The 26,427-nt window shown below is 43.4% G+C and overlaps 1 protein-coding gene across 2 annotated transcripts in view; it reads left to right on the top strand.

Annotated features, from left to right (window-relative positions):
- Nucleotides 1-248: 248 nt before the first annotated feature.
- vipr1b (vasoactive intestinal peptide receptor 1b) overlaps nt 249-26,427 on the top strand; it is a 53,793-nt gene continuing 27,614 nt past the window's right edge. The window contains exons 1-3 of one of the 2 annotated variants that reach the window (XM_077012662.1): nt 249-544; nt 24,723-24,813; nt 25,979-26,092. In XM_077012662.1, coding sequence (XP_076868777.1) covers nt 488-544; nt 24,723-24,813; nt 25,979-26,092 — 262 coding nt within the window. In that variant the 5' untranslated portion in view covers nt 249-487. Of the gene's footprint in view, nt 545-1,208; nt 1,283-24,722; nt 24,814-25,978; nt 26,093-26,427 lie in introns of those variants that run through there. The other variant, XM_077012664.1, reaches the window with a different exon arrangement.

Raw genomic sequence — 26,427 nt, 5'->3', positions numbered from 1 at the left:
TAAACCTTCAGGCTTTCATTTTATTCTTAAACCTACTTTTATATTAGTGACAACATGGCCACTACAAACTACGTTGTCACCCAGACAAGGCTAACGAACAAAGACTTTCCGAGTATGTCCGATGAATCGGAATGATCCTCGCGCGTAATTACTGGTCTCAATAGCAACGGAAGAGCTGGCGCGCGAACTCGTTCTCAGACGCGCGACGCACATATTGCTGGGCGCTCATTGGTCCCTGCAAAGCCAGCTGTTACTGCAAGCCTATGCAGCGCTATATTGTGAAGGTTGTCGAGTGAAAGGGCTCGTGTAAGATGCACGCTCACACCGAGTTCTTACGCTGTGCTCATCAGTCAACAAGGACACATTTGACGTTAACCGGAACAATTTTTATGTTGTTAAAATAAGTTGAAGAGAAACTTTCGGGTTGGTTAATTGTTTTTTCAAGGAACGGTGGCTTGGATCTCCATAGGAAGAACTACAAACGACAATGGATGCGTCAAGATTTGTGGTATTTGTCTCAACTCTGAGCACCTTTATGTCTGCCGTAAGTGTCACTCCATGCAGTGTGCACACTTTGATCATTGTTGTTCAACTTTGTAACATGTTATAATCGAAATGTCTATAATCTGTGCATTCGCCACTGTTTCTCAACCGATTTGTTTTATTTAGTCTCGTATTGGGATTTAGTGTGTAGTCTTGTATTATTGATGGTGGTCTGCAGGCAGTAGTATGGCGTAATTTTTTAAAATAACCTAAATTCTACATGTAAAGCTAAGTCAGTAAAGTTGAGTGTAATGTGATAAACGAATGCGTAATGAAGCGTCCTGTAGAGAAACGTGGGGAGACGGTGCGCCAGAGATTAGTTTCGTCAAAAAGTATTAACATGCCCACCACATGTGCCTTAGCAAGGAAAAAACCTTCTGCGTATTTGAAAAAAAATAATAAATGTAACTGATAAATCTCGTATATAAGTTTTAAAATCCAGTAGCACGGAGAGAGCACCTGTTTGGGAATAATGCATCTTCATGGTTCTACATGAGACGTGTTCTGAGACAGCAACACGAGTGATACGAGACGGAGTGCAATGTGCACGACAAAAATGATATTCAGCAGCTGCAGGGTTTGGTGTGAGGTAAGCACAGTAGGTGTGTTGTAGAGTAAGATCGCCCTGGCAGCCACCTGCCACTCCTTCACATGAAATCTGTATCGGAACGAATGCGTTCTTAGTGCTTAGTTTGATAAGGACTTAGGACTGTCTTGACAGCCTGATTTAAAATGCAAGGTAATAACTCGACTACTTCACCAACACATCCTAATGATACTTTCTATTTTCCAATATATTTATAAATATCTAAAATATATTTTTGTTATTTTAAACAAAGAAATAGGGTAGCATTTTTAATGGTAATAATCCTGGACAGACGTCCCTTCTGACACATCCTGTTTTCAAAATAACTGATATTCGGGATATCCTTTTGTGTTAAACAAATCCTTTGAATGACTGAAATATTCAACTCTACCATTCTCAATAAAAAATAAAAGCTTATGAAACAGCAGCTATGTTGAGCAAGGTGTCGTTTAAGCTATTTAAACAATACTCAGATAATACCATTTGGTTTTAATTAAGAAACACCAATTCAGCTACGTATTGTTGCATGTGGGTTTACCAGTAATAAATAAATATCAGGTTGAATGATTAAGAACTGCATACTGTTTCTCAGTCACAGGCATAGGTGTTGTTCTGTAAGGAAGTCTGTTGTATCCTTTCAATGAGTGTTTATCACCAATCAAAACAACATGAACATCATGTGATCATATGCCTGTTTTGCATGTTATGGCATGTTCACAAGTTATATGTTTTGAATGAATTATACCATATACCATATCATAATTGTTCGTAAAAGGATACTTCACTCCAAAATGGTACCTTAACTAACTAAAACCATTTAGCATTAAATTGTTCATAATATGCCTAATGCTAATTGCCTATAATAGTTCATTAATTAGCAATGATAAGTTATAACCCTACCAAGAAACCTTTTTTTAACAAATGTGAACATCGAAACAACGTTGCTAAATCAGAATGGTAAATTTCCACATAGACTACCCCTAACCGTGTTTAGAAAATCTGTGAAAAACACAGCTATTTCTAAAAACATGTTATTTGTGATTAAATAAATTATTTGTGCCCTATCAATGGGGTTCCCCCTCTCCCCTGCTGAGGTGCATAATCTTTCTTCCACCTTTCATCGATCCTTTCACTTGTTTGTCCAGTTTGTTCAGCTTTTCTCATTCTCTGCGTTCTCCTCCTGTAATTAAACCACATTTCCGTCAGCATTCCAAACCTAGACATGATGTCCATGCTGATGTGTCATGGGGTTCAGTGTTTTATGATTTACAGAATATATTACATATTCTGTCAGAGAGAGAGAGTGGCAGATAAGAGGCCCTGCTTATATCCCAGTTAACCCTAACCCCTAATAATACTTCAGTTAACCCTAACCCCTAATTATATCCTAGTTAAGCCTAACCCCTAATTATACCACAGTTAACCCTAACCCCTAAATTATACCCTACTTAACCCTAACTCCTTAGTCCCTGGGGGAAGCTGTCTACAATTGTATGTAATTGTATGTAAGAGGTATTATTAAATTAATTTAAAATTAAGTAGTTTTTCAAAAAATCTAGTCCAGTAAACCTCTCATGATTTCTCTATTTGCCTAGCAGCAGATGAACCTTAATTTGTGCACTATTAATAGGGTAAGTGTTACGGTTATGATAAGGCATAGTATATACACTCACCGGCCACTTTATTAGGTACCTGTCCAACCGCTCATTAACACATGGCAGCAACTCAATGCATTTAGGCATGTAGACATGGCCAAGACAATCTGCTGCAGTTCAAACCCAGCATCAGAATGGAGAAGGTGGTTTTGCCATGTGATTTTGAACATGGCATGGTTGTTGGTGCCAGAGGAGCTAGTCTGAGTATTTCAGTAACTGCTGATCTACTGGGATTTTCACACACAACCATTTCTAGGGTTTACAGAGAGTGGTCTGAAAAAGAGAACATATCCAGTAAGCGGCAGTTCTGTGGGCACAAATGCCTTGTTGATGCCAGAGGTCAGAGGAGAATGGCCAGACGGCAACAGTAACTCAAATAACTAGTCCTTATAATGGAGGTATGCAGAAGAGCATCTCTGAACACACAACACATCGAACCTTGAGGTGGATGGGCTACAGCAGCAGAAGACCACACCAGGTGCCACTCCTGTCAGCTAAGAACAGGATACTGAGGCTACAATTCACACAGGCTCACCAAAATTGGACAATAGAAGATTGAAAAAATGTTGCCTGGTCTGATGAGTCTCGATTCCTGCTGCGACATTCGGATGGTAGGGTCAGAATTTGGCATCAACAACATGAAAGCATGGAACCATCCTGCCTTGTACGAAAGCTGGTGGTGGTGGTGCAATGGTGTGGGGGATATTTTCCTGGCACACTTTGGGCCCATTAGTACCAATTGAGCATTGTGTCAACACTACACCCTACCTGAGTATTGTTGCTGACCATGTCCATCCCTTTATGACCACAGCGTACCCATCTTCTGATGGCTACTTCCAGCAAGATAATGTGCTATGTCATAAAGCGTGAATAATCTCAGACTGGTTTCTTGAACACGACAATGAGTTCACTGTACTCGAATGACCTCCACAGTCACCAGATCTCAATCCAATAGAGCATCTTTGGGGTCTCGTGGAAAGGGAGATTCGCATCATGGATGAGCAGCCCACAAATCTGCAGCAACTGTGTGATTCTATCATGTCAATATGGAACAGACTCCGTGGAATGTTTCTTGTACCTTGTTGAATTTATGCCGCAAAGATTAAGGCAGTTCTGAAGGCAACACGTGTTGTGTGTACCTAATTAGGAGGCCGGTGAGTGTAAGCTTCTGTTGTTTAGATTTTACATCCTCCACATATGAAACCTGCTATCACAGAAACATACAAGCATTCTGTTGTTTTCTAAATTGATACCTTTCTGTGAAGATTCTGCTTCTCGTCTCATTCGCTTTCAGTGATAGGTGAGGTAACCAACATGGAAACATTAAACTGAACACACTTTTGCTTTCACCTGATGCTTTTAATTGCTTTCCTTTATTGTCACAGTTCATCGTTCCAAAGCAAGATATTAACTACTCTCATAGAGAGAGACAGAGGGAGTGAAAAAAAAGAGAGAGAGAGAGAGAGAGAGACAGATATGAAGACATACAGAGAGAGACTGTCATTTGGAGGACGTTTTACTATGATGTGAACAAATATATTTCCATATGTGTATGTTTTATTTGTACCTTTGTGTGTCCTGCATATGGTAAAGCATATTTATTCAGTCCTTATTCAGGTTCTCTTGTTGAAAAGCTTTTAAAATTTCTGTGTTGACAGATGAATGGTGGATTAGGGTTCTCAGATTGGTGGATTAAGGAGCTCAGATTGATGGATTAGGGAGCTCAGGCTGCCTTCTAAATCAGAGACAAATCAGTTAGTAAGGAGGGTCCAAACTACTAAAACTGTTCACTGCACTTTGATCGGTTGCCAGTCACGATTTATATAGGAGTTTTGTTAGTCAGGATGTTTTTACACCAGCTAAATGCAGTATAACACTGCAGATCTTAGAGGCGTGTTTGGCGATTGACTCATGTTGATGACATCACAAACATCTGTCAGTCAAGCAGCAGTGTGGGACCATTGAAAGAACAGAAGTACATCAGAAGTACAGAACATGTCTGGAACAAGGACAGCTTTTGTAGCTCGCTGAGTACATTTGTAAAGACTCCCAGCCATGATTCCAGCTGCTTTAGTTGTCGGTACCCCTGTGTTTACCACAACTGCTCCCACGCCAAAGGTTGCTCTTCGACTCTGCCTGGACTTCTCTGTTGACATATTTCAGTGGCTATTAAGAGCATTAGTGTGAAAGGCATTTAGACAGCTGCACGATACAATCTCGGACACCTGTGTTTAAGGGCCATCATATACAATGCCTTTACAATAACATAACTTGTAAGGCTGCAGAGCCTCCCAAAGTATTCGCAGAAATCCTCTCAGCATGCTGCACTGGCCTGTCACTTTACCTTGTGTCAATTATTTTTTTTTTGTAGACATTGCAGATATGTGTGCCTGACGTAGCAGCTTGCAATAGAAACTAATTTATTTTAGCATACAGGGCAAGTCATTTCCCACAGTAGATATAGTGCAAAATCACTGATGTCATTCAAGTTTATCTTCAAATTAATACTATTCCTATCAGTGTTTAAAAATGATGTCTTTAGATGCCTTCTTTGGTCTATATACATGGCTTAATCTTTTAAACATTGATGTATTTTACCCCAGCCCTTATTAAAAAATGTTTCCCGTCATTTGTAATGAGACATACCACTATTTCACTGATAGATTTAGTGCTGAGAAACTATTCTGGAGTTTGAATTCTCCAGTGGGCCAATTACATAAGCTTTTGGAAGACAAATTTCCTTTTAGAAAATGGGAAACTCATATTGTGGGAACATTCATTCTGGAAACATGCTCAGACATGATTTTACTGTTATTGAAAACCTGTTCTGCATGAAGATAAAACACCTGCAGATACACTGTATTGCCAAAAGTATTCGCTCACCCATCCAAATTATAGGAATCAGGTGTTCCAATCACTTCCATGGCCACAGGTGTGACGGTGTGGTGCTGGAGGAAGCAGGAGGCACGACACGCGTCTTGCAGTGAACATTAAACGTTTAATCAAAACACAAACACGTAAAGTCCTGCACAAACGGAGCTAGCACGCAGACGCGATGCTTGCATGGGCATGAACTTTAGACAAAGACGAGCACTAGACACCGCGCTAACGCACATTAAATAGGTGAATTACACAGACCCATGTGACCTCGAGACAAGGCACAGGTGTAACCACGAACACGCTCACAAACAACCCACACCCACGGAAGTACAAACATGGACATAACGACACGCAGACAACATAGCGGCACGCCCACAGGGAAGGGTCCGGAGCTGTTCCGTAACAGAACCCCCCGCCAGGGGCTCGCTACTCCCGGAGCGTCCCGCGCCGCAGGAATGCCCCGAACAAACACCGACGGGCAGGTCCGGAGCCCCCGGGATCACGAGCCTCCGAGAGCAGTCACCCCCGACGGCGGGAACTGCCGCGGACAGCACTAGTACACCTTCCCTGGGAAGACAGGGGAAAATACATTAAACAAAGGCACGCTGACAAACACACACACAGGTACATGAAACACGAAAGGCACAAGAGGGAAAAGGAGATTAGGGAGACACAGGGGAACAGACAGACATATAGGGACAGGCAGCCACGGCATCGTTCCGGCTGCCTGCCAAAGCGCAAACGGTGGCGCTATCCCTCCAGGGAAAGCAGGCTGGGCGGGCGCAGCAGGCGAAACCGGCGGCGGAGTCCCACCGGTCCTCGGCTTCGCACCTCCGGTGCGCGCTGCTCCTCCTGGTGCGCCCCTGGTCCTTGCGCCTGAGACCTTCGCCTGAGGAGCCTTGGCCTCCCTCCTGGGCGCTGCCGGAGCCGAGACGCGGCGCCGCGCGCCGGCAAACCTCCGTGGCTTCTCCTGAGGCGCGCGGAACCCCCACCTCGGACCGCCAACCGCGCTGGATCCTTCCCGCGCAGCCGGGATCACCGGCGTTTTGTCCCCCGATGTGTCCATGGACTCTCCTTCCTCATTCGAGACACACCGATCCAGGGACATGGGCTGCTCCTCTCCCTCCGAGAGGCACTGGTCCAGGGACATGGGTTCGTCCGTGGCAGGGCAGCTTGACCAGCACATGCTGCTCCTCTCTGACGACGCCTGAGAGGCTTTCCTGCCTAGCGGACACCCTTTCTCTCCCCGCACGGTGTCCGCAGAACCCACCGAGATCTTGTCCTCTCCCTCACTCCCGCTGTCGAACCCGGAAGGGGTCGAACAAACGGACGGAGGTGGGCTGGTGGTCCCTCTCTCCCCGTAGCACACGGTTGACTCGGAGTGCAGGGACGGAGGGGGGCTAACGTCCTCCCCCTCTCCGTAATACACCGTTGATTCGGAGCATACGGATGGGGGAGGACTGACGTCTTCCTCCTCCTTATCGGGGAGCTCATCGACGTCGGAGCAGACCGATGGAGTGGCGCTGGTCTCCTTCTCCTCGTCCGACGTCCAGGAAGCCACGGACCGGGGGGAAGGGCAGCTGCCCTCACCCTCACTCTCCTCTCCGGAGTCCTCACTCCCGAACTCATCTTCGGGGGGAGAGAGGGCAAAGGCGCCTACTCCCACCATAAACGGCTCGCTGGTCTCCTCCTCTTCGGGGAAGACCAGGAGCGGTGCGCTCTTCTCCTCCACATTGCAGCTGCCCACGGCACCGGGTGGCAGTTCCGCGGACGTGGGAGGGTGTCTCTCCCTCCACACACGTACCGCGGATGTGCGGAAGTATTCCGCCAGCTGTGCATCCTCCGTCTCCTGAGCTGCGCAGAGCATGTATGTGCAGAGTGGGTCCTGCTTCATGGTCTGCTCGGAGACGGGGGCTTCGTGGCGCCGGACCGGGGAAGAGCCGTGGTGACGCCGGCTCTTCTTCTTCCCCTTGGGTGTACGCTTAGCGTATCCGGGCATCTGATCGGCTCGTCTTTCTGTGACGGTGTGGTGCTGGAGGAAGCAGGAGGCACGACACGCGTCTTGCAGTGAACATTAAACGTTTAATCAAAACACAAACACGTAAAGTCCTGCACAAACGGAGCTAGCACACAGACGCGATGCTTGCATGGGCATGAACTTTAGACAAAGACGAGCACTAGACACCGCGCTAACGCACATTAAATAGGTGAATTACACAGACCCACGTGACCTCGAGACAAGGCACAGGTGTAACCACGAACACGCTCACAAACAACCCACACCCACGGAAGTACAAACATGGACATAACGACACGCAGACAACATAGCGGCACGCCCACAGGGAAGGGTCCGGAGCTGTTCCGTAACAACAGGTGTATAAAATTAAGCACCTATGCTAGACTGTTTTTACAAACATTTGTGAAAGAATGTCTCAGGATGCTCAGTGGAGCTCAATGAATTTCAGCGTGGAAGTGTGATAGGACGCCACATGTGCAATAAATCCAGTTGTGAAATTTCCTCGCTCTTCAATATTCCACAGTCAACAGTCAGCTGTATTATAAGAAATTGGAAGTGTTTGGGAATGCCAGCAACTCAGTCACAAAGTGGTAGGACATGTAAACTGACGGAGCGGGTACAGCGGATGTGAAGAGGTCACCAACGTTCCGCAGAGTCAGTCACTACAGATATCCAAACTTCATGTGGCCTTCAGATTAGCTCAAGAACAGTGCGCAGAGAGCTTCATGGAATGGGTTCCCAAAAACCCATTCGAGCAGCTGTATCCAAGGCATACATCACTAAGTGCAATGCAAAGCGTTGGATGCAGTGGTGTAAAGCACGCTGCACTCTAGAGCAGTGGAGGGGCATTCTCCGGAGTGACGAATCACGCTTCTCAATCTGGCAATCTGATGGATGAGTCTGGGTTTGATGGTTGCCAGGAGAACAGTACTTGTCTGACTGCATTGTGCCAAGTAAAAAGTTTAGTGGACGGGGGATTATGCTGTGGGTTTGGTTTTCAGGAGCTGGGCTTGGCCCCTTAGTTCCAGTAAAAGGAACTCTGAATGCTTCAGCATACCAAGACATTTTGGACAATTCCATGCTGCCAACTTTGTGGGAACAGTTTGTAGCTGGCCCCTTCATCTTCCTACATGACTATAAAGACATGTATGGCAGAGTTTGGTTTGTATGAACCTGACTGGCCCCGACCCTCACTGCAATACTCAACACCTGCTCGTGCCACGCCCCTCATTACAATACAGAACATCTGTTCTTGCCACGCCTCCCACTGTATTACAGAACACCTGCTCCTGCCACGCCCATCACTACAATACAGAACACCTGCTCCTGCCATGCCCCTCACTACAATACAGAACACAGAACACCTGTTCCTGCCACGCCCCTCTTTGCATGCCATGTCCTGTATTATGTTTCTTGGTGGGACCAAGTTTGAATTCTCACTATTCTTACTACAGTGCTGTCATCTAGTTTGTAGTATCATCTTTTGTATTGACTAACCTTCTGTATGCTTTGTCCTTTGTGAGTTATAGTATGTTTCTCAGTTAGGTCGGGCTGTGCATCATATAAATGAACAGAAAGAACTATTTTAAAAAGGTCAGGGAGGAAAAATTCCTTTTAGCAGTTTTAGTAGTTTTAGTAGGTTTGGAGTTTCTGTTGGAGAGTGACTCTGCTTCTTTGTGTGGAGAAGTATATACCATGTCTACCGTGTCTACAATGTGTACCTTATTCATGTACACCAAGATAAAGGAGAGAACTGTCTGCATTTAATACAATTTATCAGTGTTAGTCATGTTTGAAAGCAGCAGACAAATGTTAGTGAAAACAACAGATAGTACACTCGCTGATAATGCTGAATATTTGTAAGATGGTGTTCATTGGTTAAAAGTGGAAGCTGAGATAATGTGTTTTGAGATGGAAGACTATTTATGCAGTATATAAATGACCATTAAATGACCCCTTGTTGAAATACCCTATTGTTTATCCCTTCCAAAGGCTCATGCTTATTATTGTTTGGTATTGCAGTTATGATATGTTCATCATGGTATCAGCACTGACTGCTGGCTGTATCTAGCCGTATCTTAGTTTGATGGTATTTTGGACTTTACTCTATTTGTACTGGCATTCTCTGCATAGATGACAAAGCAGTTATGTAAGTCGCTATGCTAATTGCCATAAATGTAAATGTGGGACAGATATTTTTGCAGGAATAACAGTAGCGGAGTAGCGTGTCTGAAGCTGCAGTATTTAAAGTTGACCACTCTGTATTTAATTTGACATTAGAAAGTTGCTTTATATAAGTCAATATTCACAATACAATTCACAATACTATGTCTGTGCAGCGATACAACAGTCCACAAATTTTTTCATATACACTACCGTTCAAAAGTTTGGGGTCACTTAGAAATGTTCTTATTTTTGAAAGAAAATCAGTTTTTTTTTTTATTTAGCTAACATTAAATGCATCAAAAATACACTCTATACATTATTAATGTGGTAAATGACTATTCTTGCTGTAAACGTCTGGTTTTTAATGCAATATCTACATAGATGTATGGAGACCCATTTCCAACAACCATCACTCCAATGTTCTAATGGTACATTGTGTTTGCTAACTGTGTAAGGAGGCTATTGGATATTTAGAAAACCCTTGAAAACCCTTGTGCAAGTAGGTTAGCACAGCTGAAAACAGTTTTGCTGATTAGAGAAGCTATAATACTGACCTTCCTTTAAGCTAGTTGAGAATTTGGAGCATTACAATTGTTGGTTCGATTAAACTCACAAAATGGCCAGAAAAAGACAACTTTCAATTGAAACTCGACAGTCTATTTTTGTTCTAAGAAATGAAGGCTATTCCATGCGAGACATTGCCAAGAAACTGAAGATTTGCTACAATGGTGTGTACTACTCCCTTCAGAGGAGAGCACAGACAGGCTCTAACCAGAGTAGAAGGAGAAGTGGAAGGCCCCGCTGCACAACTGAGCAAGAAGACAAGTACATTAGAGTCTCAAGTTTGAGAAATCGACGCCTCACAGGTCCTCAACTGGCAGCTTCATTAAATAGTACCCGCATAACACCAGTGTCAACGTCTACAGTGAAGAGGCGACTCTGGGATGCTGGCCTTCAGGGCAGAGTGGCAAAGAAAAAGCCATATCTGAGACTGGAACATAGACATTGAACACAGACATTGGACAGAGGAAGATTGTGAAAAAAAGTGTTATGGACAGACGAATCAAAGTTTGAGGTGTTTGGATCACACAGACGAACATTTGTGAGACGCAGAACAACTGAAAAGATGCTGGATGAGTGCCTGACACCATCTGTCAAACATGGTGGAGGTAATGTGATGGTCTGGGGTTGCTTTGGTGCTGGTAAAGTGGGAGATTTCTACAAGGTAAAAGGGATTTTGAATAAGGAAGGCTATCACTCCATTTTGCAACACCATGCCATACCCTGTGGACAGTGCTTGATTGGAGCCAATTTCATCCTGCAACAGGACAATGACCCAAAGCACACCTCCAAATTATGCACAAACTATTTAGAGAAGAAGCAGGCAGCTGGTGTTTTATCGGTAATGGAGTGGCCAGCGCAGTCATCAGATCTCAACCCCATTGAGCTGTTGTGGGAGCAGCTTGACCGTATGGTACGAAAAAAGTGCCCATCAACCCAATCAAACTTGTGGGAGCGGCTTCAGGAAGCATGGGGTGAAATTTCTCCAGATTACCTCAGCAAATTAACAGCTAGAATGCCAAAGGTCTGCAATGCTGTAATTGCTGCTAAGGGAGCATTATTTGACGAAAGCAAAGTTTAAAGTAGAAAATTATTTCAAATAATAAAAAAAAACATTATTTCTACCTTGTCAATGTCTGGACTATATTTCTATTCATTTTGCAACTCATTTGATAAATAAAAGTATGAGATTTCAGGGAAAACACAAAATGTTCTAGGTGACCCCAAACTTTTGAACGGTAGTGTACATCCAGCAGCTGCCGTGATGTGAATCGTATGTATTTTGTGTTTTTAGGGGTCTGAAACTGTAATAAATATACATTAGAGTGCAAAGTGCCTTGCAAAATGATCAGCTGTTGCTGCTATTGCTATTGATGCTACATATCATGCTAACTCGATCTGCTTATGCTAGCTGATGCTAGTTGATTCTAGCTTTGTCTATGGTGGGCTTTATGGAACTTTGGGTGTGCTTTTTGGAAATCCGGGTGGTCCTCTCACCTGATGTCCTGTGAGTCAGCCCAGACCTGTCAAACTGCCATGGGTTAAAAGCCAGACTGCTTGTGCACTAGGGCTACACCAACTCTCCCAGTCAGAGGAGTGAGCTGAGGGGCCCAGTGGACGGTTTGTCACTGAGTGGGGTGTGAGTGAATCCTGCCGTCAGCAAGTTCTTGGTCTGACTGGGCTGAGGCAGTCAGGGCAGATACATAGCAAATGTTTACATGCACTAGATAAGACGCAGTCGCCACGGCAGCACGTTGACTTCTTTTGAAGTAAGAGAACAGCAAGAATTTTCTTTGTTCTATGATGATGCTGATGCCTGTGATCAGTTATTTGGGGATTTTATTATGAAAAACCTATTAACATATAACATTCCTTTACATAACATTCCTTTACTTAGTTCAAATATGGAAAGCACACATTTATTACTGTCTACAATGAAAACTTTTTGCACTAGAATCCAAAATTAAATTGGCACTTCACTTGTTGATAATGTAATGTATTTATGATAGCACCCAGTGTTTGCTCGTCTCATCCTGAGCTGTTTATGAACCCTGCACATGTACATCTGTGTAATTTTGTGTAGAGGCTGTGGTGAGCCATTTGTGCACTAATTAATCAGAGCCATTAAGACAAGAGGCACGTCCCGGGAGAGCAGGGCAGCAGGATGAATGATGCAGTCAGATTCCTCTGTCTGCAGCACGCTAAGTGCCCTGGAGAGCAGTGAGCCTTTTGGTTTATGACTACAAGACTGTGGTGTTAAGAGAAAATCTCTGCCCAACAGAAACACTCCTGGCAGAGCAGTGCTGTTCACTCTGCTGAGTCATCACGACGCTGCTGTGTGCTCCCTACTGTATGTTTTGTGAAGCAAGGACACGGTTCTAAAATGACCGTCCTCATTTGGCATGCGCTAACTGTGCTAATTCCCTGGGCCTTTAGGGCTTGAGGTCTCAATGGGATCCTAATGGCAACGAGAACATGCTGCTATCTTTAGAAAAGAGATGGACTAAAAAATAAGTGGTATGTGAAAACATGGGGCTGGGTTACTAAACACACTGACATAGCTGAACCAAGTCCAACTATTCAAGCATAAACATAAACGTGTGGAGTGTGTGAGTTGTCAGGTATGCACAAGCATTTGCCCAACAGACTGTGCTCCAATAGACTGTGCTCCAATAGACTGTGCTCCAGTAGACTGTGCTCCAGTAGACTGTGCTCCAGTAGACCATGATCCAGTAGACCGTGCTCCAGTAGTCTGTGCTCCAGTAGTCTGTGCTCCAGTAGACTGTGCTCCAGTAGACTGTGCTCCAGTAAACTGTGCTCCAGTAGACTGCGATCCAGGAGACTGTGCTCCAGTAGACTGTGACTAGGGCTGGGTATCGATTCAAATTCCAAGAATCGATCCGATTCCGATTCTGAAGATTAAGAATCTATTTATTTCGATTTAATCCGATTTAATCGATTCAATCCGATTCGATCCAATTCGGGGTTTAGTGTTATTAAAAATGTATTTATTTGAGCTGTTTCCTGACTATGTACAGAAGCAACATGTTAAAACTAGTATTATATCAATATTAATCAGCAAATAGTTACTGGTAGTTGGTAGTTACTGATGGCTGGTGAAAAGGGTAATCATAAATCTACCTTCAAGAAAGGTAATCCAGGACAATAAACAGAGAACATCTTTGAGGTGTCTATATCTGCAACAGTGGACTCCTACTGGGACACTAACCAGTGCATTATTATTATGATTGAAATAATTAAGAAGTCACCCAAAAGCTGTTGCTACCAAATGCATTTTTATTTTAAAAGTGCTCACACTTAATAAACTGAAAGTATAAAATGTAAACGTGTATTTTTCTTTAAGGTGAGATTATAAGAACAGAACTCTCACGTTACGGTCCCCGACCCCTCCCTGTTGGGCGTGTGTTAACGTTGTCTGCGTCTACTCTGTGTCTGTGTATCTCCGTGGGTGCGGGTGCGTCTTGTGATAATCCTCACCTGTGGCTCGTCTCGTCATCACGTGGGGTTTGTGTGGTTTGTCTACTTAATGTGCGTTCGCGCAACATCCAGTGCTCGTCGTTGTTTGAGTCACACATGTTCTATGTAAACGTGTTTTATGTGCGCTGTCTGCGCTTCGGTAAATGTAATAAACATAACGATTTGGAAAGTGCAAAGGATTCTGTCTCGTCCATCGCCTTGCGCCCAACGTTACAAGAGCATTTTTAACTTTTTAAAACTGTAAAAACACTGGGTAAACTGTCAGTGACATGGACTAACTGTAAATAGTCACTGACACTGGATAAACTGTCCTTCTGTTTTTAGATTGCCGATTTGACTATCGTCGTTACCGTCACTGTCTGACGCCATGTTGTTTTACAGTTAGTTAGACCGAGCACGCCTGCGTGAATTCAGTGACGAGGCGGGGGTAAAAGTTCACAAAAAAGTGAATGCAGCAGACTGTGATGCAGTAGACTGTGATCCAGTAGACTGTGCTCCAGTAGTCTGTGCTCCAGGTGACTGTGCTCCAGTAGACTGTGACCCAGTAGACTATGCTCCAATAGAGTGTGATGCAGTAGACTGTGATCCAGTAGACCAGGCTTCACAGTTGTGCTATGGCAGCTTGGACTTCCTTTCTGTGCTCTGAAGCTCTGAAGTTGAATGTGATCCAGTAGACTGTGTTTCTTATCTGTGTTTTGATAAACTGTGCTCCAGTAGCCTGCACTTCATGTCTGTGTTTTCACACAAACATGGTTTGGTTGGCCAGTACTCTCCTCCTGGTACTGCAGCTGGCATCAGTTTCTCCTGAAGTCTAGTATGGAACTCCCAGTCATGGATTTCAAGACAGGCGTCTGATGCTACGGGCAATGATACCTGGGTGCTCCTAAGTATGTCGACCCAGTATGTAACCTTGTTGAGGCTGTGAATGATAGGTAGGAGTCTTTGCCAGTGGCGTCTTAAAGACCGATCTGGCCATCCTGAATTGCAACCTCAGGAACTATATGCATGTCTTCAGCTCACCATTCTCCTTTTTAACAAAGAAGACACTGGCTGAGGCACGCAGGGTTGAGGGGCACATGCAACCCCATGTTAAAGCTTTCTGGAGATTCTGTTAATTATGCTCTCCTCCTCTTGGTGCAGAGTGTAGACTATGGAGCTTTTTCAGTGTCACCAGAACCTGAACCTTAACCATTACTTGGAAAAAAAAAGTCTGTGAAATTCATTCAGGTATGCAAAAATTCAAGTTAAAATTCAGGTTCGGGTAGAAATTCAGGTTCAGGTCGAAGTTCGGTTGGGAAAGCAGGATACTTAGGATACTTAGGATGAGCAAACAAACTCGGAGCTAATTGAACTGCATCTGGCCAATCACAAAACATCTCACTGGGTCATTGGGAGGCGCGTCTTTCTGCTAAATTTCCTGTAAGGTTGCGTCCCTGTTTGGCATGTAAGTAGCATGTACGGAGAGGAACGGGGATGATGATGTGAACCAGTGCTGGCCTTAAGGTGCAAGTAGCAGAAAAATGACCACTTGACAACTTGTATGATTTTCTGATTAGGAGACCTGGTGGTTGTGGAAACGTACTGTGGAGTTATTAGGGATGTGACAAGGAGTGATATAGATGGAAAGAGTTCTGTGAATGGTGGGTGCTGGTGTGTAACTGGATGCAGAGGGTGTGATGGATTATGTAAGCCACAGGATCCCTGTCCAGTGTTTGCACCACTAGGAGAGTAGAGGAACAGCTAGGACAACCAGCTTCGCAGCCAGGCTCCAGTTTATCAGTCTCCCTGTCAGTTGACCAAGCCTTTTACAACAGATGAGAAACCACAGTGCTGGAACTGTCACAGCGACTTGGAAAATCAGATTGAAGATTCGTGGCACACTCACCCTTTTGATGGCTATGTTGTTAGCCTTTGTGAGGAGAACAGCGCCATTGAACTGCATGAGTTCAACCTCGGCTGTGTCATCTCACGAGGGAAGACATGAGCCTTCATGGAGCTGGTGAAATGGTCCACTGTGGGCTTGAGCTCACAGATCTCTGTGTGTGTGTGTGTGTGTGTGTGTGTGTGCCAATGGCAGTCTTGCGGGCTCAGTGTCTTGTTAGCGTCTTCCTCCTTCATATACTGAGACATCATCAAAGTGAGAGTGTAAGAGCAGAACTAATGAGAGCTTTATTACTGCCCGAGTGAGAAAACAAAGTTGATAGTAGTCACAGCGATTCTGGACATTCATCACACTCCCTCTATCATCTACTGATCTTACTGCAATACATCATACCTCCACCACCTACTGATCAAACCAGTTCATCACTTCCATTCTACCACCTAACAAACAGTAATTTTTACTGGGCAATAGAAACAATCTCGAAACAATTAGGGCGTACTCACACTAGGCTCTGTGATCCGGGCCCGGGCACGGTTGCCTGCCGAAGCACGGTTCGTTTGGCTAGTGTGAGCGCTCCAACCGTGCCCGGGCCCGGATCAGTTAACCGTGCTCGGGCCCACTTGAAGAGGGCACGATTCATGTGGACACGGTTCGCTTCTAGTGTGAGCGCTATCCGTGCCCGGGCCCGCTTGGTGCCTCGTGTGATTGGTTCATTTCGCTGGAACTCAAACATGACGTCAGTGATGCGATGCTCACGTTAAACAGTCATAGCGGCAAAGCGATTAGCAGACAATCGTTGTGTTAAATTATCGATAAATCTGTGCTTGCACCGTGTTTCTGCACTCCCAAAACGACTCAAAAAATACAATAAAAAGAGAATCGTGAACTCCATAGTGTTGTGCGAGCACGCTTTTTTTCCAAATAAAGCGCCGTTGTGATGACGTAAGCGTGCTCGGGCCGGGTTGATAAAGGCAGTGTGAGTGCAGGCCAGCGGGGGAGTGGGGAGGGGGGATAACCGGGCCCCAGCACGGAACGAGCAAACCGTGCCTAGTGTGAGTACGCCCTTAGAAACAATTTCCTTGATAACAATGGAACAGCTTTGGGCAGTATAACTCGGTATCATTTTAGTTTCTATTTTCAGACTAAATGGCGCCACCAGCGCAAGCCACACCATCACACAGCACCATCACACAGCACCGTCACACAGCACCATCACACAGCGCCGTCACGCCGCTCCGTCACGCAGCACCGTCACACAGCACCGTCACGCAGCACCGTCACGCAGCACCATCACACTACACCATCACACAGCACCATCACACTACACCATCACACTACACCATCACACTACACCATCACACAGCACCATCACACAGCGCCGTCACGCAGCGCCGTCACGCAGCGCCATCACGCAGCACCATCACACTACACCGTCACACAGCACCGTCACGCAGCGCCGTCACGCAGCGCCGTCACGCAGCACCGTCACGCAGCACCATCACACTACACCATCACACTACACCATCACACAGCACCATCACGCTGCACCATCACACGTCTCCATCTCGCCAGTTGGAGGATCACCTTTATATAGTAGCAGGTTACGGCATGATGGACTCCACCAATGGAGAGAGCCCCGAGAGAAAAGATAAAGCTGAGCCTTCTGCTCTCATGACAATGAAAGCAAACCTCACGTCCATCACATGCACATGGAAGTGGTTCGGATGTCCGAGGGCCCAAAATACATACAAAATACGCCGACGTACAGTTCAAATAAATTCTGAAAACGCTACATATTTGTTTTATCAGTTAGAAAAATATGATTCATCCAGTCCAGTACACATAAAGTATACGTTCAGGTGTTGTTATTCAGCCACTATGCAGTGGCGCTAGCCAGCCATCAAGAAGTGATGTTTATCTAAAATATTACATAGTGGCGACTTTTACCCCATCTGAAAAAGAAATAAAACCCATAATAGTCATTTCATGACTCAGGACACGTATTAATATTTTATGATAGGAAAATTGCTAGAAGTCTGTTTTCATTATTTGAGCATGGCAATCAAAATATAAATTTACATAGCTTTCATTGTGCATTTGAATAATTTGCATATTCTGTACCTCCTCCTTTACCCCCTAATTAAACAAAACATCACACCTCCTCCTTCCCCCCTAATTAAACAAAACATCACGCCTCCTCCACCACCCCATAATTAAACAAAACAACACACCTCCTCAATCACCCCCTAATTAAACAAAACATCACACCTCCTCCATCACCCCCTAATTAAACAAAACATCATGCCTCCTCCACCACCCCATAATTAAACAAAACAACACACCTCCTCAATCACCCCCTAATTAAACAAAACATCACACATCCTCCACCACCCCCTAATTAAACAAAGCATCACACCTCCTCCATCACCCCCTAATTAAACAAAACATTGCACCCCCTCCATCACCCCCTAATTAAAAACATCACACCTCCTCCACCACCTACGCATCCACAGCAATACACTCCATCACTTACTGATGAAACAACAAAACATTGTCATATACTATAAGGACCATTCACAGTGCAAGGACACTTACATCTACCCTAAACCGGGCTTTATATATAGACAAGAATTACTTACATCCACCCTAGACCTGGTTTTATATATACACAAAACATTCTGCTCTAACTCTCATTCTTTAGATTATTCTGTGCTCATTGACAATACACCCTTCTGTGCAGACACTCACATTTTTCATTTTCAAATAATTATTAGGACTTTGTCTAAATATTTGCATAATTATTACATTTTATACTGTTTATTTTACAATGCAAATTTACTAATTGTTCATTTTGTTTTTAAGTTTTTCTACTTTCATATATTTCTGGGAGCCACTGCAATGTGTGAATTTCCCTCACTGATTAATAAAGCTTGTCTGTTTGCCAACTTGTCTGTCTGTCTGATTCCCTACCAGTCTGTTTGCTTGCCAACCTGTCTGTCTGCCTGCCTGATTGCTTACATGTCTGTCTACTTGCCAACCTGTCTGTATGCCTGATTGCTTACATGTCTGTCTGAATAATTAATCATTGAAACAGATAATTAGAGGAAACAGATGCTCCATGATAATGATGCTTAAATTTGAATGAATTTAAATTGAAAAAAATCTATCAATTACATTGTTCAATTATTGAAAACACACTGGTGACCCTTGATGTAACATGGATAAAAAGTAGACTGCATTATTTTGATCTATATTTGTTGGATCATGTGAAATGTGTTTGTGATTGATCACTCATCATGTATGAGTAATCAGTCTGAGATCTGGGATTGGTCAGGACAAATTTTGCAGTAATGCAGCTATTTCTAAATTGTACATACCAATATTAGGAAAATACTTAACAAACTTTATATATTGTACCATTCTACCTGTTGTCTCATCGAGGGAATGTTATGCTGGCACTCATTAAGGTTTTATTTACAATCTGCGATTTCACAAAAATTGCCTGTTATAAAATGTGAAGCATATGTTAAAATATTAACTGGTACAGTCTGAAAAGCAACACAGTTGCTCGATATAGAGCACAAGGCAGTGCTGTCTCCTGCGGCAACCGCTCGGAGTGTTTACTGTTATCCCGCTCACAGTCGCCAATAAGAGCGAGGTCGCCATGACGCAATAATGAGACTGCGGCAACTCCTGGTGGAGTGAATTATGCATGCGTGGCCTGATGCCACTGTCCCGTTAAGAGTCCCGCTCTGCCCTGACTCTTCTGCGTGCAGTATCCTGCTGAAGTCACACTAAATGGTGGATTTGGATAAGTTGGGTAGTACACTCACATTATATACCATTAGTATGGTATATACTATGAGGGTGTGCTCATTAATTCACTTTACTTTTTTTCACATTTAATTTTTTACTTTCTCTTTGTCTCTGTTACACACAAACACACACACACACACACACACACACACACACACACACACACACACACACACACACACACAGTGAGTCTTCAGTGACCTTCCCAAGCTGTCCCTTGATCTTATGCATCCTCACTGACCCACAGGCCCTCTGCTAGTGACTGTCAGTATGTGTTTGTCATCGGAGGTTCACACCACTGAACAATCCCTCAATTACGCGCTTGCCTTACTGCCCCTCAGTCATTTACAGACATTCAGTCACTGCTACACTACAGCATATGCACGTGCTGCTCCAGCACTCTGTCTGCCCTCCCGGAAACCCAATTTCATGCTGATCTTATGTGAGTGAAACTTTACTAGATTACTTTGAAAAAGTGACTGAAGCAGGAAAAGCAGAAGATGGTGACGAACAGGGACGGCCAGGGTATCTGCACATTTTTAAATCTCAAATTCAATGACTTTTAAGACCTTTTTAATACCTCTCACAAGAAAAAATAATACCAGGGTTGCCAACTTTTCAAGATCTCTTGGAGTGAGATTTGAACCTGGAGAAGGTGGCGAGTGTAAATTGTTGACGGGGGGGGGGTGGCGACCGTAAGTTCCTGACGGGGGGGGGGGGGGTGCACAACCTCGCGAAGCAACAGCACGCGGGGACCTCGCGCAGGGGCGGAGCCACCGCGATTACGTCATTGTCGGCACGCGAAACCTCGCGACGGTCGCGACACGTCATGTATAAACAAAGCTTGAGGGGTTACGGTACATGCAGCGCAGTGCCCTAGTGCCTGTACATTTAAATTGAATGGTCCAATGAAGGTAATTTAAAAATCAGGACATTTCCTCACAGGACGTAAAATACGTCCCGGGAAATTCAGACGTTTGGTCGCACTACACAGTAGACAAATCATTTTTGGCACTTACAGTTAAACTGCAGTTTGCAGCGAATGACTCGATATGCATATTACTATTACGAGTGCTATCATATCGCTTGTGTTTTTCAGATTTCATATGAGAATCCAGCGCTTTACAGTCCATTGTACCAAGTTTAAATGTTTTTCGGCAAGTTCACATCGCGCCTCATACGAATCACTGGAAGGTTTCAGCCAGCCACAATATTTTTCATCCTCCAGCCACTTCACTGAATGGACATTTACCCATGTCTGCATCGGAGCCTTGTATTGTTGTTCCTGCCGCAGCCCTCAAATAAGAAAAGCAGCTTGTTAGGCAGCTAAAGCATCGTCTGCTGTTTACACCTGTTAGGTGACGTACTACTGCCATGCGGAGTATACGGCCGTTGCAGAAATGATAATTATTGTGGGATATACATTGGTAAAATAAAACAGAAAAACTGAGCAACACACTTTTTAATGCCTCCCCTCCTAAAATTCCAGACATTTTAAGACATTTTTAGACCTTGAATATGTAAAACTAAATTTAAGACATTTTAAGACTTTTTAAGGACCCGCGGGTACCCTGGGAAGGGTACTAGATACACTAGACAGACAGAGAGGGGTTCTAGATATACTAGACAAATGGGGAAATGTACTAGATACACTAGACAGACAGATGGGTTCTAGATATACTAAACAAACAGGGAAGGGTACTAGATACTCTAGACAAACAGCGCAGGGTTATAGATATACTAGACAGACAAGGTGGGAACTAAATATACCAGACAAACACAGCTGTGTACTAGATATACTAGACAAACAAGGTGGGGTACTAGATCAACAGAGCTAAGTAGTAAGCATACTAGACAAACAGGACAGGGTACTAGATATATTAGACAAACAGCTGGGTACTAGATATACTAGACAAACAGAGTAGATACTAGATTTATTAGACAAACAGGGATGGTACTAGATATACTAGACAAACAGGGAAGGGTACTAGATACTCTAGACAAACAGTGCAGGGTTCTACTATAGACTATACTAAATATACCAGAAAAACACAGCTGGGTACTAGTTTTCTCCTGTAAAACGCCTTTATCCACCAACTGTCTGTACAGGTCAGCCTTAATCTCGACCTTAGTCGCACCTCTAGTAAGCTTAAAACTAAAGAAGTCCGCTATTAACAAGGGATCAGCTTTACAGGCACAGCTCCAATTGCTCTGCCGACGGGTCACACGTAAACTTTCCTAAATCAAACATTATCAAAAACCAGAAGCCTACAAACCCACAAAAACACACACACACACACACACACACACACACACACACACACACACACACACACACACACACACACACACACACACACACACACACACACACACACACACACAAACACACCCCACCACAAAAGGAAAACAGCCAAGGTGCAATCAACCATGGAGGACAAGCCCCCAATTTATGTTACGGTCCTTAGTGTAAGGTGGCTCGTAAGAAAAGGACGCAACATAAATAAACCAAGACACCACACAAGTAAGGTTCTTTCTTCCAACAATTTTTATATTTGTTTTATGTTTTCTATATTCCAACCCCTTTTAAGCAACAAACAACTTAGGGATATAACATTTGAAAGGGCTCATGCCAACATAATAAACAAAAACAATCTAAACCCCCCCCCCCCCCCCCCCCCCCCTCTAACTTTCCTAAAACAAAAGAAATAACCAAATAAACAGATCAATCATCCCTAACTCCCTATCCTCTCACAAAACAGGAGAAAGGGACGATTCAAATAAATAGGCACCAAAAAATACAAACGAAACAACAACTTAATGAGAAAATATGGACCCACACAAAGTCTGGTTAGGACTATAACAGCTCATAATGCGCATTAAAACACCTCTTTAGCTCTGAACGCCCAAAACATGTACTAACACAAACAAAAAGAAAACCAGGCACGTAACAATATACTAGACAAAGAAGGTGAGGTACTAGATCAACAGAGCCGGGTACTAGGCATACCAGACAAACAGGACAGGGTACTAGATATATTATTAGACAGACAGCTGGGTACTAGATACACTAGACCAGGTATCACCAAATGGCGGACCGCGGTCCGGATCCGGACCCAATCACATTCCTGATTAACTGGATACGGACCCAAATGCCAAAAAATTTTTACGGGAGACTATATTTTAAACCGGAGAATTTATTTTCAGACGAGGGTTACGTTCACCACCCATTTGAGTGTTACGTCCCCCCCCACTCAACAACTTTCGTTCGCCACCGCGGACCCGGACCTAAGGTCTGAGCTATCTGCCAAAAATGGACCGCGGAAAGATTTAATTGATTACCCCTGCACTAGACAAACAGCTTTGTACTAAATATACTAGACAATTGCAATTGCTAATTTTTCTTTGGCTCCTGACTCGCCATTTCTGCCTCTTCTCCGTTTGTGTCGTGTGTCACTGGCGTGCTTCGGCACGCGTGTAGAAACACTGGCTCTGATTGGCTACCATAACGCTGCCTTAGCCAATCGCTTACTGCCTTGTTAAGTTAAACAGGTGTTACACAGAGAACTGTGACCTATCGAGACCTGTTACTCCTCACTAGCCTGGGCAGCGGTCCGCTCGCATTACTGTTAGTATATCAATATATAGTAATGCACCGCTTTTAATGACCAGTAACGTCAACGGCGTTGTAACGATAGGAAAAGTAATGAATTATATTATCCTGTTACTGACAAAATGACGCCGTTACTTAACGGCGTTATTCACAACACTGGTTATACTAGACAAATAGGGTGGGGTACAAGCAGTGATGGCTTAGTTACCTTGAGAAAGTAAACCTATTTCTGATTACTGATTAATCCTTTAAAAAGTAACTTAGTTACTGGTTACTTGATTTTAAAAGTAACGTTAGATTACAAGTTACTTTAGTAGTTACATTCAGCAGCAAAATTAGTTTTTCCAATACTCACTTTATTGGAAGTGCATTTTTAACAGTAATAATGTATTTCCTGACATTTAAATAATGTATCTGACATTACGTTTGTGTCGCTGCGTGGTATAATTTGTAAATGTATTTGTAAACGTAATACAAGCGAACTATTCAGTCAGACAGCTATTTGTTGTGAAACAAAATACAATTACAATTTCAAGCATTTTTAAGTACTTTAGCCAAAATTCCAGCACGTTTCAAACCTGGAACACAATGCAACATTAAAATTTGCCAGGTAAATGTACCTTCCCCTGTTTTTGAGGGGTATTTCTCTACACTACCACAAATTGTTACGGAGAACACTGTAACTCACAGGTTCGCGCACAGCGTGCAGAGTTTAGTGCTACGGTCAGATGCAAAAGTATAACTGAGCCAAAAAGAAAGCAAAAATATATTTTTACTAAGGAAAAAAAATTGTAATGCATAGTTACTTGGATAAGTAACTTTAAGCTGTAACTCATTATATTACTCATTACTGAAAAAAGTGGTAAAATTTGAGTAACGCATTACAAAGTCATGCATATATCTTGTATCACTAGGTACAAGATATACTAGATGAACAGAGCTGTAGAGCTGTGTACTAGATATACAAAGCCAGGTTTCATTCCGTTTCTATGACAGTTATTGTTATGGGCATGATTGCTGCCACAAAACCAATCAGTTTGGTGCTTGTGGGAAGCTATGCAGATTTGTGTGATGTGGTAAAGTGTAAGTCTGTCCTACGATGTGCCAGGGTTACTAAGGTTTGGGTCTGTGTCATTACAGTATTTGTAAGAGATTCCTACAAATGTAAATCTTTCTATATATGTATGTTTAAGACAAATTTACTGCAAATTTACCTCAAAACTGTACAGTTGATGGTGTGTTATTGCAAAAGTCATGGTAGTGTACACTTAAAATCGTGGTGGTGTACACTCAAAGTCGTGGTGGTGTACAGTCCAAGTAGAACAGTTCTTTAAACTTGAGCTGGTTTTATTGCAGCAGACATTAAACAAGCACATTTGAAATTTAGTTTAGAGCGCATTTAGAAATGGCAAATAAAAATCTTCACATTTTGACATCAGCACATGTATCATCAGGAATTTATATTCAGGTCAGATGACTAAAGTCCTGCTGTTTTTCTTCTATAGATTGGAGAAGTCCAGATGTGTGATATGATGAGTGAAATCGAACTGGAGAAGGAGAGATGCCAGAACAAAACCGCAGAAAACGTCACATCAGGTAAGGTTCATAACACCTTATAACTGTGCATCTCTGTAGCTCTCAGAGGTTGGTAAGTGATGTTTAAGGCCAGGAGTAACTGAAGGATATATGGCCACATGACGTAGACCAGCCCCACTGACTGGTGGTAGATGCTTGGCCACCGATATCTGACTGAACGAGCAGATTTCTGCAGTGTTGGATTGTGAGAATTTTGCTTTCAAGGTCCTGACGCAGTACAGCACCGGAAAATAAAAAAACCTTGCATTTTTCCCCAGCCTTTATGCAACCAAAGATTCAAGGACCCTTGAATAGTCATAAAATTGGTTGCCAGGAAGCCTCTTTGAACTATGTAATAGGTAATCATCATCATCTGATTCATGCATTAGGCTGGTACATTGACAAGCCGCTGTGGAAGGGTGAAAACATCACTGCAGGACTGGGGGCCACTCCGGCCAACCTGTGGCGCTCAGCATCTTTGACTGAAGGCTGCGTATTACTTCCACTGTTTCAGTGGAGCCTTGAGATTTTAAAACCTCATCACAAAAGAATACGCCTCTCTCCAAACCACACTTCCTCACTAAAGTTCCCAGAGCGGTGGTCGAACATGTGTTTTCTGTGCAGTTGTCTCCGCTGTTGCTGCGTGTCACAATGAAAAGGGTGTGAATGGCATGCAGCAAGATGTAAGTACACCAAGTACATGCAAGATGGCAATAGTAGTGAGTAGGAAGGCTCGGTCTGCGTCAGCTTATAGAAAGGGAGTGTGTTTAAACCAGGACTCTCATCAGCTCATCTGTTTATGGCTTTGACTGTGTGTGTTATACCCAAAAATATTTAAACATTTAAATATAAATATTTAAAATATAAAAAAATTCACATACACAATTTGAAGCCACATTTGTACGCATGTTTAATATATACAGGATTACAAGTAATGCTTGCAATAGCCGAGAATCAACTGCCTTAACCCATATCAGCTAATAGAAAGGAAATGTGTTTAAAGGAGAATTTGCCTTCAGCTCATCTGTTCATGGCTTAATTGTGTGTGTTATGCCTGCAAGGGACCATTTATGTTCACACTGAGTCATTATTGGATGAGCTGTAAGTCTCCTCCATCTCTCAATCCCTCCCTCTCTCTTTCTCTCCCTCTCTCTCTTTCTCTCCCTCTCTCTATCTGCCTTTGCAGGCTGCAAGGGGATGTGGGACGTTGTTGTGTGTTGGCCCTCAGCCAAGGTGGGGGAATTGGTGGTCATTCCATGTCCAAACTATTTCAGTTACTTCACCGACCACTACACTGAAGGTGAGTACAAATAGTTTATAAAAAAACATCTATAAAAGTGGTACATTCATTAAGTATAATAACTCATTTTGGCCAGTCCTCTTAGTCCACTAAGAATGTTTTAGAACAAAGTTTAGAGTTGTAATGTATCTGGAGGTTTTGCCAAAAGGCCAGACTAAGACTCCCCTCTCTACGTGAAGGATGACAATTATATAACACAGACCTTTGAAGAGGCTGTATCGTCATTTGAGCTGTAGAGGAAAATTGGAGGGAGAAATTGGTCTGGTTCGATAGTTGGATAATGGTCTTTGAGGATTTGAAATCTAACTTAAACTCTTTCTGTGGGCTTTCCATTT

Source organism: Brachyhypopomus gauderio, chromosome 7 (genome assembly GCF_052324685.1).
Source record: "Brachyhypopomus gauderio isolate BG-103 chromosome 7, BGAUD_0.2, whole genome shotgun sequence".
NCBI classification, from domain to species: Eukaryota; Metazoa; Chordata; class Actinopteri; order Gymnotiformes; family Hypopomidae; genus Brachyhypopomus; species Brachyhypopomus gauderio.
This window is presented reverse-complemented; position numbering and strand designations above follow the sequence as displayed.